The 20,459-nt window shown below is 36.3% G+C and overlaps 2 protein-coding genes across 2 annotated transcripts; both read right to left on the bottom strand.

Moving 5' to 3' along the window:
• Positions 1-1,933: 1,933 nt before the first annotated feature.
• LOC125170988 (olfactory receptor 12-like) lies at positions 1,934-2,881 on the bottom strand. Its single transcript, XM_047868002.1, has one exon. The coding sequence runs from the start codon at positions 2,879-2,881 to the stop codon at positions 1,934-1,936; it is 948 nt and encodes a 315-aa protein (XP_047723958.1).
• A 12,162-nt stretch (positions 2,882-15,043) lies between these two features.
• On the bottom strand, positions 15,044-15,982 carry LOC125170929 (olfactory receptor 12-like). The gene has a single exon (XM_047867877.1). It carries the CDS (start codon positions 15,980-15,982, stop codon positions 15,044-15,046), a length of 939 nt encoding a protein of 312 aa, XP_047723833.1.
• Between the last annotated feature and the right edge of the window lie 4,477 nt (positions 15,983-20,459).

The raw sequence follows: 20,459 nt of genomic DNA, 5'->3' as shown, positions 1-20,459 counted from the left end.
AAGAATTCTTAACATTAAAATTAAGCAGAAAAATTATTTATATAATAACAAAAACAAAAGCAAGATACATGGAAAAGTAAGTAAAAGGTTTTTTTTATTTTTAATTAAAAAAAAATTTTTTTTTAACATTTATTTATTTTTCGAGAGACAGAAAGAGAGCATGAGCAGGGGAGGTGCAGCGAGAGGGAGACACAGAATCAGAAGCAGGCTCCAGGTTCTGAGCTGTCAGCACAGAGCCCGATGAGGGGCTCAAACTCATGAACCGTGAGATCGTGACCTGGGCCAAAGTCGGTCGCCTAATCGACTGAGCCACCCAGGCACCCCAGTAAGTAAAAGTTTTAAATATGTCATTAAAGTAAAAACAGAAAATAAACTAACCAAGCATTCAACATATGAACTCAGAAGCAAATTAATAAAACCAGATCATAAGTGAATGAATCAAAATAATTATGTATATTTGCAAATGTATATGCAGATATTATATGAATGAATCTAATGTGTGTATTTATGTATTAAATTCAGGAGTTTCAATTTTGAATGTAAGCAAAACAAAACTAGAACAATAAACCTATGTAACGGCTAGATACCACTAACTTTTTAAAACAATAACTAGTTTAAAAACATTGACCAGGAGTTCAAAAGTCTAAAGGCATGAAGTCAAACCCTTGGCAAATTTCATTAAAGAACAAAAAATAGGATAAAGTTCTAAGGATTAATAATAAAACTATAGATAACAAAACACACTGAAAGAAATTATTATAAGCCATGATTTTATGTCATTCTATGGCAATAATCTTTCAAATTTAGAGAAAAATAATGATTTTCAATCAATACACAATCTGTGAAGATGATCCCAGAATGTAAATAGACAGTAATGAGACCCATACACATGAGCAATATTGGAAAGATGATCAAATATTTGTTATTAAGACCCCCATGACAGGGCACCCAGGTGGCTCAGTTAGGTAAACATCTGACTCTTGATTTTGGCTCAGGTCATGATCTCATGGTTTGTGAGCTAGAGCCCCGCATTGGGATCTACACTTACAGTACGGAGCTTGCTTGGGATTCTCTCTCTCCCTCTCTCTCTGCCCCTTCCCCACACTCGCTGTCTCTCTCAAGTAAATAAACATTTAAAAAAAAAAGAAGAAGAAGACCCCCATGACAAGATAGTTTTACATCAACCATATCACATTTACTTATTTATTTTTAGTTTTTGCTTCTTGGTGCAATCATTAATGTTTAGACAATGGAAAGATATTATTAAGAATATTATTGAAGTAATACTTTGTACCATTCTTTTGTATAATATAGACAGAGCCAATAATTTATAATACCATAGTATCTTGAAATCTCATTTGCAAAGATTGGACAGTAGCAAACTTGATTATGATTTGGAGAAAACAAAGCATAGAACATTCAATAATGTCTCTCCCACCTTTCTCCCTCTCCAGATATATAGATGGAGATGTAAATATTTACACATATTTATATATATTTGTAGATATATATTAATAAATTGAATGTGTGTATTAATTTAGGATACTGTATTTGTAAGTTATAATTTTGCATATGCATCTAAGAAAAATAAAACATGAACAGCAAATCTACATAACAACTAGACATCACACCATGAAATAATTATGTAGGAATATGAAAAATCTATATTGATTTTTAAATTCATTTCTAAAGAATCTATTGATATCATGCTGCTGGAGGATGTTGGGTGGGGTGATGGGCATTAAGGAGGGCATTTGTTGGGATGGGCATGGAATGTTATATGTAAGTGTTGAATCACTAAATTCTACTCCTGAAAAAAAAAAAACACTTTGATACTCAAAACTTTTGGATGGCCTTAGTTGAAACTATTCTATAACAAATTATTGAAAATATTGTTTTTATTCTATTCTACAGTTTTATAGATAGCTGGATGTCAATGAAAAGATAATTTTCTCAACAGTATCCTTTTCACAGCATGTTTCACCTCCCTATTCCTTAGGCTATAAATCAGTGGATTCAACATGGGGATGATAAAAGTATAGAACACAGCTATTATCTTGCTTTTCTGTGGTGAGGAGATGGCCCCAGGCTGGGCATACATGAAGAACACCGTCCCATAGAATAAGCTCACCACAGTAATGTGAGAGCTGCAAGTGGAGAAGGTCTTACCCCTGCCATGGGTCGAGGGGATCTTCAGGACGGTGGACAGGATGTAAGCATAGGAAACCACAATGACAGTTGTGGTGGTGATGATGATGAGAGCAGAGAGAATGTACAGCACAATCTCATTCACAGACGTGTCAGCACATGAGATCTTGATCAGGGCTGGGACGTCACAGAAAAAGTGGTCTAGTCTGTTTTCTCCACAGAAACGCAAACTGAAGGTGAAACCTGTTTGGACCATGGAGTTGATGCCTCCACAGATATAGGAGCCAAACACTAAACGAATACAAGCCTGCTGAGACATATGTACAGTATAGAGGAAGGGCGAGCAAATGGCTGAGAAGCGATCATATGCCATCACGGCTAGAAGAAAGCCTTCAGTCCCAACAAAAAGAGCGAAGAAAAAGAATTGTGCTGCACAGCCATTGTAGGAAATTTTCTTGTCCGTGGACAAGAAAGTAGCCAGAGTTTTGGGAGCAATGACTGTGGAGTAGCAGAGATCTAAATAGGACAAATTTCTGAGAAAGAAATACATAGGCGTATGAAGTCTGGAGTCTATTTTAATGACAATTATCATGCTGATATTTCCCACCACAATGACCATGTAGATTAGCAAGAAGAATAAGAATAAAAAAATCTGTACATCTGGAGATGTTCTGAATCCCAGCAGAATAAACTCTGTCAGTTCTGAGTAATTCCTATTCAGCTCTTTCTTCATAGCTGAGACCTATCTGAGAAAATGAGTGGATGATCAGGAAGCCTGTGGAATGCCTTGTTAACTTTTGGTTCCCAAAGTTCCCAGTGAATGAAAAAAAAAATGCTAAGTGTCCTTGGCAACACATCTGACAGAATAGCCTTACCTGGGAGTACCAGTACCGAAATATATCATATATTTTGTACTTAGTGTCATTACAATATAGGAAATGAGGACGTCTGGGTAAGTCATTTTATGCCATTTGTTCCGAGCTGTGGAATCAGATGGACTGAGTCCAAATCTTACCTCTTTCAATCTAATAGAATCTAAAATAATGACCTGCACTCTCAACATCTTGAAATCTTCTATCAGATGGAAGATAATAATAATACCTACATTATGGGATTACTGTGAGAATAACATGGGACTGAGTGTGAAAGGCAATATTTACAATTACTAGAACATCTCTCTTTTTTTGCCCATTTTCTTTTTTTTTCAATATATGAAGTTTATTGTCAAATTGGTTTCCATACAACACCCAGTGCTCATCCCAAAAGGTGCCCTCCTCAATACCCATCACCCACCCTCCCCTCCCATCAACCGTGAGTTTTACAATTACTAGAACATCCTAAAACAAACAAATATTAGTCAAATAAATAAACCAGGAAACAAACACCTAAAAATTATTTTTGTGTTAGGAATGGAAGACTGGGTGAAAACACAGGTCATCTCCTTTCCCACTAAAAGACACAGTTAATTTGGTTCTCAAAACATTCTGCTATTTAAAAGACATTAGGAAACATGGGATTACTGTTTCAGGAGGGAGAATGAAGCACTAGTCTCAAAGACAGTCACATGAAATGATCAGTCAAACTCTTCCACTAATGCTTTATTCAACTTCTACTTCCTACGTCACTTACTGCAAATCTCTAATCTCTGATTCTGGTACCTCCACTCCCTTGTTGGCAGCCAAACTCCAGCATGACTTTGCCTTTTCCTGTCAAATGCTAACATCTCAATTATAGAAATTATTCTGTTTATATAGAGGTATTATGGTTGAAGTACCAGCTTAACTTTCACCAACAAGAAGTCCCTTTTTTCCTTGTATATGTGTTAATGAAACTGAAGGCATCAATGGAAATAGAGCCAAAAATATCAATATTTCATAGGTTTTGCTTTTTGCTTGTTGCTTTTTAAATAACTATCCATCTTAATACTAAGCACTAAAGAGGCATATGGATAAAATATCAATAATTTGGGGGCACCTGGTGGCTTAGTCAGTTGGGCCTCTGGCTCTTGGTTTTGGCTCAGGTCATGATCTCATGGTTTGTTAGTTGGAGCCCTGAGTCAGGCTCCACACTGACGGTGTAGAGCCTGCTTGGAATTCTCTGTCTTTCTCTCTCAACCCCTCTGCCACTCTCTTTCTCTCTCAAAATAAATAAACTTAAAAAAATAAAAGAACTTCTCTTTTTTAAAAAAAGTCAGTAATTTTTAAGTATCAGAAATATTACATTTAGGGCACTTGGGTGGCTCAGTCAGTTAGGCATCCAACTTTGGCTCAGGTCAGGATCTCACCGTTCGTAGGTTCAAGCCCCGCGTCCAACTCTGTGCTGACAGCTCAGGGCCTGGAGCCTGCTTCAGATTTTGTGTCTCCTTCTCTCTCTACCCCTCCCCAACTTGTGCTCTGTCTCTTGCTCAAAAATAACCATTTAAAAATAAATAAATAAATAAATAAACATCAAAAAAATTTTTTTAAAGAAATATTAAAGTCAAGTGAAATATAAGAAATTTTATAATTCTATGGTTCCATTACTTTATTTAATTTCAGAACTGACAATTTTTTTTCCCTTCAAGGAACTTACTATGATATTTGAAGTCACATTGTTACTCAGAAATTTTCATAAAATTAAAAATACCGTAGAATCAGAAGTAAAACTGGTGTAGCTTCTGTCACTATTTTTTTGTGCGTAAAGTCAAAATGTTTTATTAGTTAAAAGCGTGGCATTTTTTTTAAAGAGTGACATTTTAACTCACATAAATCTGAATTTTAATCCATGTCATGCCACTCACTGGCTAACTAATCTTGGGAAAATTGTTCACATTTCATTCACCTTGGTTTTCTCATCAGCAAGGTATGCCTTAGAACATTTACCCCATAGGATTGTTACTATAAGGATTAAATTAAATGATACGTTTAAATTAAATGAAATATATAGCAACTGGGAAGAAACAAGTGCTCAATAAATAATGGATCTATGAAAGATTAATAGAAAAAAAAAGAAAGGTTTGCTAAACTAAGAAAATTACCTTCAGAAAAAGTTGATGTTCAAAAACCACTTACTTTACTTGAGATCCAGCAGATTCCAAAATAAGCTTCATTGAAACTTTTTAATAATTGATTATTCTTTTAAAGGAAGTTTTGATGAAAGTGTAGTTAATTACAAAAATGCTTCACAATATATATTAGATTTGTTCTGAGTATAGTCAATAAGCAGACTTTTTTATTTCTAAGTCTTATGATTAGAAGTCTTTTTATTTCTAAGCCTTTATTTCTAAGTCTTTTTATTTCTAAGTCTTATGTTCCTCATTTTTACTTATTTGAACCAAAAGGAAATCTTAGTCTGGATCTTTGGTTTGAAACTCAAGAAATATCTTACTCTTGGGGTGCCTGGGTGGCTCAGTCAGTTAAGCGCTGGACTTCAGCTCAAGTCATGATCTCACAGTTCGTGAGTTTGAGCCCTGCATTGGGCTCTGTGCTGACAGCTCGGAGCCTGGAGCCTGCTTCAGATTCTGTGTCTCCCTCTCTCTCTGCCCTTCCCCCGTGTGCGTTCTGTCTCTCTCTGTCTCTCACAAATAAATAAATGTTCAAAAAATAAAAAAAAAGAAATATCTTACTCTTTATATTCTGCAAAGACAGAACTGACGATTCCTCTTATATGTGATCTGCCATAAATTTGATCTAGCCATATAGTTATTCTTAAAACCCAGAAAGTAGATTAGAAATACACACACACACACACACACAGACGTCAGATGTTTTTGAAAAGTAAGAAGGCCCTGGAGGTCAATTAGGTCAGTGTTCGCCAAACTTCCCCATACGTCAGAATCAGCTGGGGAGGGTTTGTTTCACTCTACTTTTAATACTGATTCCTGGATCACGCCTCATTCTTAATCTTAACATTGAAAATTATCTTATTAGTGAGATGAACATGGGAAAGCATTCATATGTACTTTAAGATTTTCAAATGGCTTAAGAAATCAGTCTCCATGTAGAAGTTCAAGAATCAGTGAATTTAGTCTTCTTTTTGCTTCCTGGAAGAATAGTGGTTGAGTCACTCACAGTCAATCAAAGTCATTATTAATTATAAAGATTCTCCTAAAAGGATATTCCTCATCCTTCAAGGCATTGTTTTACAAATAATACTTCCAGGAATTTCTGTCTTTATCCAACACAAATATGGAATATATACAACCTATTTCTTGCTTTTCTGATGCAGTGGGTGTTTGTTTCTTTGTTTTATTTTATTATTTGAGAGAGAGACAGAGTGAGTGGGAGAGGGGCAGAGAGAGAGAGAGAGAGAGAAACTAAAGCAGGCTCCACACTGAGCATGAGCCTAATGCAAAGCTTGATCTGATGACCTTGGGATCATGACCTGAACTGAAACTGAGAACTGGTTGCTCAACTGACTGAGCCACCCAGGTGCCCCAGATGCAATAGATATTTAAACTAGATCTATCCTGCTTAGATATACCAGGTTCACCCACATCCAAGGCATTCTGTTACTTTACTTACATTTCCACTCTATACATCTACTTTTATCTTGGGCTCTAAAAGACATTTTAAAGAATGCTATAAAAGTAGAGAGTGTATTTTATATACAGTAAAAATGTCTTGGCATGGAATATTTGAAGACACTTCTGAGACTTTATGAAACCCCAATAATAAATAAAATTTTGCTCATTTATTTAAAAACATTTTTTTTAGTGTTTATTTATTTTTAAGAGACAGGGACAGGGCGCCAGTGGGGAGGGGCAGAGAGAAAGATGGAGACACAGTATCCAAAGCAGGCTCCAGGCTCTGAGCTGTCAGCACAGAGCCCAGAGCAAGGCTCAAACCCACAAACTGCAAGATCATGATCTGAGTGGAAGCTGGATGCTTAACTGACTAAGCCGCCCACGCATCCCCCCAATTTTTTTTTCATTTAAATGACAGGTTAGAGAGAGAGCCTGGGTGGCTCAGTTGGTTGAGCGTCCAACTCTTGATTTCAGCTCAGGTCATGATCTCACAGTTTGTGAGATCAAGCCCCCTGTCAGGCTCTGCACAGACAGCACAGAGTCTGCTTAGGATTTTCTCTCTGCCTCTCCCCCATTCTCTCTCTCAAAAATAAAGTAAATAAACTAAATAAATAAATAAAATGGCAAATAGGTTTTCTGACATATCAAATTCTAAAAACAACTCCTAACTGAAAATTATTAGTATTAAAAGTTATAAGTGATACACCTACAAGTCAAGAATAATGGACAATGAAAGCAAGGAATATCAGTGATTTTTTTAACCTTCAGATTTGCAAATTATTTTTTAAAGATTTTATTTATTTGTTTTGAGAGAGAGAGAGAGAGTGCAAGCAGGGGACGGGGCGAGAGAGAGAGAGAGGGAGAATGTTAAGCAGACTCCATGCTCAGTGTGAAGCCAACACAGGGCTTGATCTCATCACCATGAGATCATGACCTAAACAGAAATCAAGAGTCAGATGCTTAGCCTGCTGAACCCCCCAGGCACCCCTGCAAATTATTTTTTAATGTGCATCATTCAGTCAATTAATATTGTCACAATACATGGTATATAATTAATATTAAATTTATTTTATTATTTCTTTTTTGTAAACTTGTGTATGTAAAATCATGTTTTACAAAATACCTTATAATAGCTACCAACTACTTTAAAATTCTGTAACACTCCTACTATCCTGATGTACAGTTACTTGAGTATTCTTGTATTATATATCTTCATTGTCTCAAACTGTTTTCATTTTGACTTTTTACTTAAATCTATTTATCTTTGAGTGTTTATATACTCAACTCTACCAGCACTCATAATCCCTCCCTAACACTGGGTATCAAACATATTTAAATTTCTTATTTTTAAAAAATATTTATTTCTTTATTTTGAGGGAGACAGAGAGAATGCAAGCAAGGGAGGGGCAGAGAGAGGGAGAGAGGGAGAATCCCAAGCAGGTTCTGCATGGTCAGTGTGCATGGTCAGTGTACAGAGGGATTGAACTCACGAAACTGTGAGATCCTGACCTAAGGTGAAATCAAGAGTCAGAGGCTTAACAAATTGATCCACCCAGGAGTCCCTTAAATTTCTTGTTTTAGCATACTTTTCACTATCTCCACTTTTTAAAAAAATTTTTTAATGTTTACTTATTTTTGAGAGAGCAAGAGAGAGAGAAAGAGAATGAGCAGGGGAGGGGCAGAGAGAGAGGGAGACACAGAATCCAAAGCAGGCTCCAGGCTCCGCACTGTCAGCACAGCTGGACTCATAGCTGGAGCCCACCAACTGTGAGATCATGACCTGAGCTGAAGTTGGAAGCTTAACTGAGCCATCCAGGCGCCCCTCCACTTTTTTTTTAAGTGTATTTATTTGTTTTGAGAGAGAGAGAGTGTGTGTGTGTGTGTGTGTGTGTGCGCATAAGTGGGGTAAGGGTGGAAAGAGAATCCCAAGCAGGCTCCTTGATGAAAGCATGGGGGATGGGAGGGCGGGGGCAGGTGACGTGGGGCTTGATCTCAGGAATCGTGAGATCATGACCTGAGCAGAAATCAAGAGTCAGGTACTGAAGCAACTGAGCCAACCAGGCATACCCTCACTTTTTTTTTTTTTCATTTTCCAATCACATATGTTATTTGTTTGGAAACTGGAGATAACAAAAGTAACTTCTCATAGAGTTGCTGTGTGGATTACATATATTTATATATGTAAAACATAGCATGATAGATAGATAGATAGATAGATAGATGCAAGGTATCATTCTTATTATATCTCACATAAACTATGAAATATTAAGCTACATAGTAACAGCAGCAATGATATTACACTAAGAATACTCAATAACTCACTAACAAGAAGTAAAAAAAAAGATAAAAGAGCCTGCCCATGAAGGGGGAAGGTAGTAATCCTTTGCAGCAAAACAAATTTTAAAAGAGCCTCATTTGATTTGAAGAAAGTGAATTGTTATTGAGGCACGAAGATGTCTGTCTTCCCAAAATGCAAGAGTGGCAGAGTAGAATAAGTGTAGTTTTACTGTCCAGAAAAGAGGATTGATAACACCAATGGGGTAAAAAGACCAAAGACCTATGAACTCAAATGTGGTGATTTACATTTTAAAAAATAAGAAAAGGCACATGAGTAACTCCTGCTGCAGAGATTCCTGGATAGGAAACAAAGAATCATTCCTGGTCTACAAATGATGGACACCCAAATCATTTGTGCCATAGAATCGAAGGTAATTCTCTGGAATGGAATACAAAATGCTGAGAACTAAGAGAAGTGGTCTTAAGAATCAAAGTGTCATCCCCAAAAGAATTTGGCCTTCAAAGAGTGAGACCATCCTTCAAAAAAAAGGAACAGATATAGATAACTTTCTTCACTGAACCTCAGGCAGCCTGTGCAGGCAACTTCATCAACAATAGAACAGTTTTATCCACTGAAAATTCGGACTTAATTGCCTTCAGTGACTCTTCAATGTTCAATGAGAAGCAGTGGGCACATTGACCCTACCTATGAAAACCCCTTGTTAAATAGATAATTAAAAAAAAAAATCTAACTAAAATAAATGTTTCCCTACTACTCAAGCAGATTGAAAACGAAGTTTAATTTCACTTGGGAAATAGAAAAGATATGAGTAGACTTCTGATTCTGTTCAAGAAGAAGTCATAGGAGCCTAAATCAACAAAAAGGGAACATCTCTCTCTCTCTCTCTCTCTCTCTCTCTCTCTCTGGCTCTCAGCAGCTCTATCTATCTATCTATCTACCTATCTATCTATCATCATCATCATCTATCATCTATTATCTATCTATGGCACAAACACACTTACAGACACATATATACATACGAATATATACACATATACATTGAAGACATTGGATTGTAGACAATGAAGCACAGTGATTCCTAAAAAATGGGAAAGAAATGTGGTAAGCCCAATGAGTACCCCAGTTTATTTCACTGAGAACACTTCAAAAAATTGAAATTGTAGTTAAAAAGGATCCCACAAAGAAACACTCCAGTTTGGCTCACTAGTGAATTCTACCAACCATTTGAGCAAAACCTTAGTAACAATTCTGCATGAACTTTCCCAAAGAATTTAAAACAAGAAACTACTTCCTAATTGATTCTATGAAGCTAGTGTACTGTTAATGGTAAACTAGATAGAAAAAGAAGATAACTACTAGCCAATATCTGTTGTGAACATAGATGCAAAATCTCTAAACAAAATTTTAGTAAATTCAATCTAGAAAAAGATCAAAACTATCATACACCATGACCAGGTAGGGGTTATCTTAGGATATAAAGCTGGTTTAATATTCAAAAATAAATTAATTTAATTTACTATATTTAATTTACTATACTATAAACAAACTAAAATAGATTTCAATTATATTTAATAAACTAAATGTGTGTTATATATGAGAAAATATTTGCTATATGAATTCATATACATATAGTTTATATATTATATATAAACATGTGATATATAAAAATACATATCACATATATGCATATGTGTGTATGTGTGTCTGTGTATGTGCATGTGTATATGTGGTTGACCCTTGGACAACATGGGGGTCAGGGGTGTAGAATGACCCACACACATAGTTGAAAATCCACATATAACATTTGATTCCCCCAAAACCTTACTAATAGTCTACTATTGACCACAACCCTTACTGATAACATAAGCACATTGATTAACACATATTTTTTTGCTATTTTTATGCTATATGTATTATATACTGTATTCTTGCAATAAAGAAGATACAGAAAAGATAATGTTAATAAGAAAATTATAAGGAAGAGAAAATACATTTACAGTACTGTGTTGTAAAAAATGTGCATATAAGTAGACCCACACAATTCAAAAGTGTTGTTCAAGAATCACCTGTGTACATAAATAATCATATATATGTATATATGTGTGTGTGTGTATTTAAAATCATCTCAATAGATGTGGAAAAGCATTTGACAAAAACAGACATTCATATCTGATACAACTCAGCAATTTCCCTCAGCTTAATAAGAGCAACTATCCAAAACCCATAGGTATTATCCCCCATAATGATGAAAGAATGACTGACTTCTTACATCAGGAGCAAGAGAAGGAGCTAGGAAATTTTAAATGTAATTGGTATTAGTTTAGCAGAAGCCTCAGAAGATTCAGCATTATAAACAATTTTGTTGAAATGAAATTTTGCTTTTTCAAACACCATATCATCTAATGACTTTGATTTAATGGGACAACTATTGTAATGGCTTGTTTAGTGTAGTCCCCTCGCATCAAATTGCATTTAGCAATAACACATCAAACCAAAGATTTCTCCCAACAATTTGGAAAAGGAATGAAAGAAAGAAAAATAAAGAGAGAGGGAAGGAAGGAAGGAAGAAAAAGAGGGAAGGAAGGAAGAAAGGGAGGAAGGAAGAGGAATAGAGGGAGGGAGGGAGGAAGGAAAAGAAATGGCATGGAAACTTTAGGATGATTTGTGTTGAAAACTTTACCACTATGGGGCGCCTGGGTGGCGCAGTCGGTTAAGCGTCCGACTTCAGCCAGGTCACGATCTCGCACTCCGTGAGTTCGAGCGCCGTGTCAGGCTCTGGGCTGATGGCTCAGAGCCTGGCTCCTGTTTGCGATTCTGTGTCTCCCTCTCTCTCTGCCGCTCCCCCGTTCATGCTCTGTCTCTCTCTGTCCCAAAAATAAATAAACGTTGAAAAAAAAAAATTTAAAAAAAAAAAAAAAGAAAACTTTACCACTAGTTAAGCAGTTTAATAAGAAGACTAAAGGGGCTACTTTGTATTGATTGATATATTAAACATTGATATATAAACATTACTTAACAAGTTGTTAAATGTCTTTATTATCATCACTTTTGGTAACCACTAAATCAAGTCAATCATTAGTCAAACTCTTTCCATAATAGAAACTCCTTGTCCAGATGGCATCTCCCATCAGTTCTCACAAACTTTCAAAGAGGAAATAATTTCATTGTTACACAACCTCTTCTTCAGAATAAACAAGGAGGAAAAAGTCTCCATCTTTGATGCTCAGACAAGCTTGAGTCCAAAATGTGCCCTAATTAGTATGAGAAAAACAAATAATGCTCTGTCTCAGTGATAAACATATACAATTCTAATAACATTCAGTAAAATCCTATCAAAATATATCTCAAGGGGGGCGCCTGGGTGGCTCAGTCGGTTGAGTGTCCGACTTCGGCTCAGGTCAGGATCTCGCAGTTCGTGAGTTCGAGCCCTGCGTGGGGCTCTGGGCTGATGGCTCAGAGCCTGGAGCCTGCTTCCTATTCTGTGTCTCCCTCTCTCTCTGCCCCTCCCCTGTTCATGCTCTGTCTCTCTCTGTCCCAAAAATAAATAAACGGTAAAAAAATTTAAAAAAAAATATATATATATATCTCAAGATAAGACAAATTCAGAAATAATATAATTGACAAATAGTTTCCCTTTTCTACGCATCCCTTTTCTGAAACAAGGGCGAGATCTTACATGATTCATTTTTGGTGAAGGAAAAGCACAAAAGGAGGGGTGGGAAAGTAGGGCTGGCAACTCCAGACAACTTTCCCTCAGGAGACAGGGAGGAATAGGGTAACTTTCCACATGTCTGCTTATAGTCAACCAATCTCCCTTGCTCAGGACAATATGATGGGGGGGGGGGGGGTGGAAGCCAAGTAATTTAGGAAGTACTTTGAATTTTTTTTTTCTTAATTTTTTTTCAACGTTTTTTATTTATTTTTGGGACAGAGAGAAACAGAGCATGAACGGGGGAGGGGCAGAGAGAGAGGGAGACACAGCATCGGAAACAGGCTCCAGGCTCCGAGCCATCAGCCCAGAGCCTGACGCGGGGCTCGAACTCACGGACCGCGAGATCGTGACCTGGCTGAAGTCGGACGCTCAACCGACTGCGCCATCCAGGCGCCCCATGGAAGTACTTTGAATTTTTAACCACTGTTCTGGAAGTTCCATTCTATCACAGTATCCAGACTCTTCTCTTCAGACTTAGTAAGAGTGGAGGACAGCCACCAGATGGCAGCAACTGCAACTGCGTCCATGGTTTGCTTCTGGAGCCAAACCCTCCAAGGAGTCCTGAGCGGTTCTATATTCGCAAACCTGGATCATATAATTCACTTCACAAAAATTAGCCACTTAACGTTAGCAAAGAATATCATGGAACTCTTCTGATCAGGTTAACGCAGAATTGTAAAGCTTTCGAAAATTATATTCAGCAGTATATAAAGTGTTGTACATTATGACAAACCAGGGCAAAACTTTTCTTTCCTCTCCACATTTTTTTAGGTATTAAAAATATTCGTAGTCAGTGGAGGGGCACCTGGGTGGCTCACTCAGTTAAGTGTCCGACTTTGGCTCAGGTCATGATCTCACGGTTTGTGAGTTCGAGCCCTGTGTCGGGCTCTGTGCTGGACAGCTCAGAGCCTGAAGCCTGCTCTGGATTCTGTGTCTCCCTCTCTCTCTGCCCCTTCCCCACTCACACTGTGTCTTTCTCTCTCTCAAAAATAAACAAACATTAAAAACAATTTTTTTAAGTATTTCTAGCTGATAGAAAGAAAAAACTTGAGCAAGTACCTCAGTCCACATCAAATAGAAAAATCACTTTTATAATAACTAAAAGTCAAATATCTTATAGAAAAACGTTAATATTTGAAAATATTTATCTGATTTTGAATGGGTAAGTATAGGCAATAAATTAAAAGTAAAAAGACCGATAAATAAAATGGTATGCAAATGTCATACTGCTTTACATGCAAAATTGATTAAAATTTCATAAGAAAATAAATACAGAATTACATTTGCACAATTAATGACAGGATAATGGGTCAGATCTGTTACAGTTTAAAGACTGGCCACATAACTATACGTCCTTCAAAAATGGTTGTTTCTAGATTGTGAGATTATATTTTTAGAATATTCCACATGCTTTACAGCATATATTAGAATAATAAAAATTCTGGTGCCCTATTAGTGTTGCATTTTGGCTACACCAAGCTCCTTAGTTCCCAACTGCCTCAATTTCCTCATTTGAAAATGTTGATAAAAATGGTATTTGCTTTTTATGCTTCAGCTTTTATTATAAAACATATCATTTTATACTAAGAAGAAAATGAAGAAATAAAAACTTAATAGAGCATTATTGACACATATTTCCATGTGAATAATTGCTTCTCAAATCAAATAAGATATTGTGCGTCCTGTTTTTATAGCAGTAGTAATGCTAAGGATGATACTTTTCAGAATATAAACCTGGATCTCTGGGAAAAAGGGGGCCTTTACTTAAGTGTTCTATGTAACCATTACTGTTCTGTTTTGCCACCTATACAGTATGGCTGTTCTCTTTTCCAAACAAATACCAGGGGTCGCCTGGGTGGCTCAGTCAGTCAAACATCCAACTCTTGATTTCAGCTCAGGTTATCACTTCACAGATGGTGAGTTCAAGTGCCATGTGGGGCTCTGCACTGACAGTGTGGAGCCTGCCTGGAATTCTCTCTCTCCCCCTTTCTCCGCCCCTCCCCCGCTCATGTGCATGCACTCTCTCTCTAAATAAAATGCTTTAAAAAAATATCAGTTTACTTGTTTTGTAAAGCAGAAAAGTTAAAGAATCATTCACACAGATGTAATATTTTAATTATTATATACTAGCAGCTCTTACCATTTACTTCTTAAAGCAAAATTGAAATGAAAACATTATCACATCAGAAATTGAAAACAGATAATTCTTTCATATATTCTAAGCATAGAAATACCATTTTGTAACACTTAGAAAAACATTTGTTGCTGTATATAAAAATATCTTTGATAATGCTAATTTTACAAGAACAAGGATAACTGAGACCCTTAGGAAACAAAATGTGTCCACTGAATGATGGTTTTACAATTATCAGGGGAGGAATCATTTCCTGTGTAGTAGTATTCTTTTCATAGCCTCTTGCACATCTCTGTTTCTCAGACTGTATATTAGAGGGTTTAGCATCGGTATTACCAGTGTGTACAGCACAGCTACAATCTTGTTTGACTCTGGAGAGGAGATAGCCCCAGGCTGGGCATACATGAAGAATACAGCCCCATAGAATAAACTCACTACTGCTATATGGGAGCCACAGGTGGAGAAGGTCTTACCCCTGCCATGGGTCGAGGGGATCTTCAGGACGGTGGACAGGATGTAAGCATAGGAAACCACAATGACAGTTGTGGTGGTGATGATAATGACGGCCGAGAGAATGAACAACACAATCTCATTCACAGATGTGTCCACACAGGAGATCTTGATCAGGGCTGGGACGTCACAGAAAAAGTGGTCTAGTCTGTTTTCTCCACAGAAACGCAAACTGAAGGTGAAACCTGTTTGAACCATGGAGTTGATGCCTCCACAGATGTAGGATCCAGTCACCAACTGAGCACAGACTTTCCGGGACATGTGCACGGGGTAAAGGAGAGGGGAACAAATGGCCGAGAATCGATCAAATGCCATGACAGCCAGAAGAAAGCCTTCAGTTGTGACAAACAGGGCAAAGAAGAAAAATTGGGCTGCGCAGCCATTGTAAGAAATCTTCTTTCCCTTAGATAGGAAGTTGGCTAAAGTTTGGGGAGCAATGACTGTGGAGTAGCAGAGATCTAAATAGGACAAGTTTCTAAGGAAGAAATACATAGGCGTATGAAGTCTGGAGTCCACCTTAATGACAATTATCATGCTAATATTTCCCACCACAGTGACCATGTAGATCAGCAAGAACACTAGGAATAAGAGGATCTGTACTTTTGGAGGGGTTATGAATCCTAGTAGAACAAACTCAGTCACTTCTGAGTAATTCCTGTTAGGCGCGCTCTTCATGGCTGAGATGTAGGTGGAATTGGAGAGATGGTAAAAATGAAAGAAATGAGTCATCAGAATACTTGTTTTAGGAAAAATAACTAAAACCCAGCGTGGAAAATTTTCATCATCCAAGAAATCACACAACACCAATAAAGGACAGATTACTGTTTTTAAAAAGTCTTCCTAATGAAGAATCCAATCTCATTGGTCAGCCTCTTTAGATATACTTATTTTGCAAGTAATGAGGATGTGCCCTCAAGGTGTACTTTGGGGAAATGGAGATTCCAGGAAACTGGAAACAAGAGCTTGCTCTTTGTTTTCCCTTCTTGATTTATTATCAGTTACTGCCATTGAAAGTTGGCTCTTCTAGTGGACAATATTTCTCACAGACATTACAATGCACTTAAATTCTCATTTGTAATGAAAATCCATTCAATTGATGGTCTCATTTTATCTTAAAGAAATAATTTAGTTTCCTTATCTATTATAGAAAAATGATATACTAATACTGTATCTATCCATCTTTCTTATATGGAGAGAAAACCTTCAAATTCTGGCAAAGGCATCATCCTTTTACCCATTAACTTCATCTTCTTATTTCTTCCATTATTTTTGTCCCTATAGTGACATGCACTTTAATGTGGCACAGTTCATCTGCTAAAAACAGAAGTGATTCTTGCGTATATTTTCTGAACACAATGTAATCAGATTTTTATTTTTTTCTCTTCTTCTTTCCTTCCTTCTTTCCCTCTCTGATTCCCTTTGGAATTTACAGAGTGGAATACAAGTGAGGAACTCTAAGATCTTGGGTAGCGATTTTTCTATCCTTTCAGAAACAGACAAATCTAACAAAAAATACAAAGATCTGTGAATGGGGAGGATAGAACACACACAGGACAATTTAAAGATAGGTATAGATGGAACAAAAGGAAGAAATATGTATTTAAACAAGCTTATGTTATATTGATTTCAGCATATACTATTATGGCTATAAAGCATTCTTAAAATATTGTGGTAGAGGGAGGAAGTAATTTTTATTTTATTTTATGTATGGGGAAATTAAGACAAAAACACATTTAAAAGGCTTCTTTAGAGTCATGAGATTGAGCAGCAAAGGGATTTACTATTCAATAATCAAAACATGTAAAAGAAAACTGGCAAACAAGAAATTCAAAGATTCACATACTATGAAGATGTCTTTTATAATTTTATAAGTATAAAAATTATAATTCTGTGTATTTACATAAATCATTATGTAAATTATGGAATTATAATACATAAATAAAATTATATGTTATATAAATTATAAAATGCATTATAATGTCTCTTGTAATTTTTATTGTTGTCACTGGTATGGTTTCACTAATTTTGACATTCTTTTAAGACAGTTGGGACTATGGAAGTATATTAGAGTCAATTTGGTTCAGTATGTATGAAACTTACTTTCTTAAAAAAATTAAAGGTTAACAGAAATATTGACTGATTGATTTTAGCAGGCAGGAGAATCACCAAAATATACTCTGGTAGGGCCTATCAACTACAAAAATGCATGGTTTCCTTAAATTCATGTTTTACATAAAGAAGTTTCTGACTTCGACAGAAAAATTGGGAAAAAAAGAAAGATATAACTAAAATTATCTAAAAAAGAAGTGTTGAGAATAAACACATTAAATATAAACGATATTCTTAAGAATGAACACATTTCTTACCTTGTAAACCTTCTACTATATGTGAAATCATGAAGAAACAAAAGCATGAAAAGAAGCACACTTTAGTTTAACAGGAAGTCTTCCTGCAAAATGGATTGTATTTCCTCACTGTTCAGATCAGAGTCCAATCACTAAGATGAACAAGTACCAGCAACAATTGTAGTTTCTCTCTCTCTCTTTTTTTCTTTTTTAATGTGCTCTTTCATTGATTAAATCAACCAGACCTGAGGTGGCTCCTAAGAGAAGTTCTCTCATGAGGATGGAAACCAAAGTGGTGAGCATTCCCTCTGCAAGATATTAACCAGGGACAACAGTCTCTCTCTCACCAGTAATGTATTTTGTATCAGAATGCAAAAGAAAAATGAGGAAAGAAATTATTAAACTCAACAGAACTTTGGAAAGTTAGAAGGGTTCTCTTGAGGAGGTGAGAAGTACCTTCTACTTACTGAACAAAATTAATAAAAACAATAACAATAATAACAAACACATTTGGATGAGAAGTACTTGATTCTTTTTTCTTAAAAAAATTTTTTAATGTTTATTTATGTTTGAGAGAAAGAGAGAAAGAGACAGAGCACAAGTTGGGGAGGGGCAGAGAGAGGGAGACAGAACCTGAAGCAGGCTCCAGGCTCCCAGCTGTCGGCACAGAGCCATGAGATCATGTCCTGAATGGAAGTACAATCTTAATGGACTGAGTCACCCAGGCGCCCCTGATTCTTTTTTTAAATTTCATGATACATAGAAGGATATTCACTAGTTTTCATTTGAGTAGATAAACAACCCTTACTTTTAGAAACTCATTTCTTAACTCTACTGTTAATACAGCATGCTGGTATTAGAAGAAAACTTTATGCGGAGAATAATCTAAACAGTCAGTTAAAGAGCTTGGGGAAACGCCGGGGTGTGAATTTAGAAGTAACACAGAGATGGGCAAGAGGAGGCAGTCATACCTCCATCTATGATTTCAAGACAACAGAAGAGGTGGTTTAAAAGATCCCAGAAGCCTGGAATTGCTTCAAGAGTGAGCACCAGGGTGGGGTGCTCTGGTTCTGGTTCTGGTTCTGTGCCAGAACCAACAAGAGAAAAACCTAAGTTGCACACTGAAAGAGAAGGAAACTACCCCTCCTCACACATCCTTAGTTCTGCTGTCAGTGTGAAAGCAGCATCTTCAGGATCCTAGAGATCCTTCACACTTTATCCTGACAATGTTTCTTTTAGCGAGGACAACTTTCTTTGGTATTTCCTGTGCCGCAAATTTGGCATGACACATTCTCTTAGTTTTCCTTTAGTCAGAAAGTTCCTTTTTTTGCCTTCAGTTCTGAAGCCCATTTGTCCTGCACATGCTTGTTGGTTTGGTCTCCCCTCCTCCTATCTTTAAGTGCTTTAAAGATGTTGTTCCATTGTCTCTGGTTCGAATTGTTTCTGACCAAGGTGTATGATTTAACTTTCATTTGCTTGTGTGTAATGTCTCTCTTTTCCCCTCTTGACAGTGTCTCTTTTTCACTCACCTTCAGATTTTTATTCTGATGTGTTTTATTTGGTTTTCTCTCTGTTGATCCTGCTCGGGATTTTGCCCATTTCCTTGCATCTGTGTGTTTAGATTTGTCATCAACTTAGAAAAAATTTTTGCCCACCATAGTTTCTGTTATTTTTCTGGCCTCTCTTTTTCCAAATTACATGGCTAATATTTTCTCAGTTGTCATTGAACATCTATTCTTTTCTATTTTTTCCTTTTTAACTCAATCTTAGGTTTGGTTTGTTTCTATTGCTGTATATTCAAGTTTAAAATCTTTTTCTCCTGGTATGTTTCCTTTTTCTCAGTATTTAGTCATTTACCACTTATTATGCAATCTCTAAAAATATTTGGTTCATATATTTTCTCCAGAGTTTAATTTTTTTGTGATGGAAAGCAAATCTATAAAAGCTATGCATTAATAACTAGATGTGGAAAATCTTAAATCTATTTTTTTTTTAATTTTTTTTTCAACGTTTATTTATTTTTGGGACAGAGAGAGACAGAGCATGAACGGGGAGGGGCAGAGAGAGAGGGAGACACAGAATCCGAAACAGGCTCCAGGCTCTGAGCCATCAGCCCAGAGCCTGACGCGGGGCTCGAACTCACGGACCGGGAGATCGTGACCTGGCTGAAGTAGGACGCTTAACCGACTGCACCACCCAGGCGCCCCTTAAATCTATTTTTTAAAAATATTCAATGACTTTAACATTTCTAGTACATACACTTCAGTGAGATTGCATTATTCTTTTTTTTACTGAAGTATTTTATTTATTGTCTGTTTAGACTTTTGACATTAAGTTTATGAGTAAGATTTACCTATAAAGTTTAATGTCCTTATGACACTTATGAGAGACTCAAAACTATAGTTAGAGAGTATTTCCTTTATGACTATTCCTGACAGAGTTTATGTACAAATGATCTTATTTCTTTCTCAAATGTTCGGAAGTAAACACTGGTGAAGTCATTTAGGCAAGAACTATTCTTCATGGAAATATCATTAACGAAATTCAATTTCTTTAGAAAATATGATTAAAAATTCATACTTGTCTTTTACACATAATTTTTTCCTACTTAAAATATTTTTATTTAAAAAATCATCAATTTTTGGTAAAAATATTTTTTTAGCAATATCAGCAGAATCTGTAGTGCCATCACCTTTTAATTCCTGACTCTTGTGATTTAATGTTGCTGTTTTTCCTTCATTAAATTGGCTAGGATTTTATACACATTACTAATTTTTCAAAGAATCAATGTCAGACTATGTGGCTAT

The sequence above is a fragment of the Prionailurus viverrinus genome, chromosome B4 (assembly GCF_022837055.1).
Source record: "Prionailurus viverrinus isolate Anna chromosome B4, UM_Priviv_1.0, whole genome shotgun sequence".
Lineage (NCBI taxonomy): Eukaryota > Metazoa > Chordata > Mammalia > Carnivora > Felidae > Prionailurus > Prionailurus viverrinus.
The sequence above is the reverse complement of the archived record's forward strand: the minus strand, read 5'-3'. Positions and strand labels throughout refer to the sequence as shown.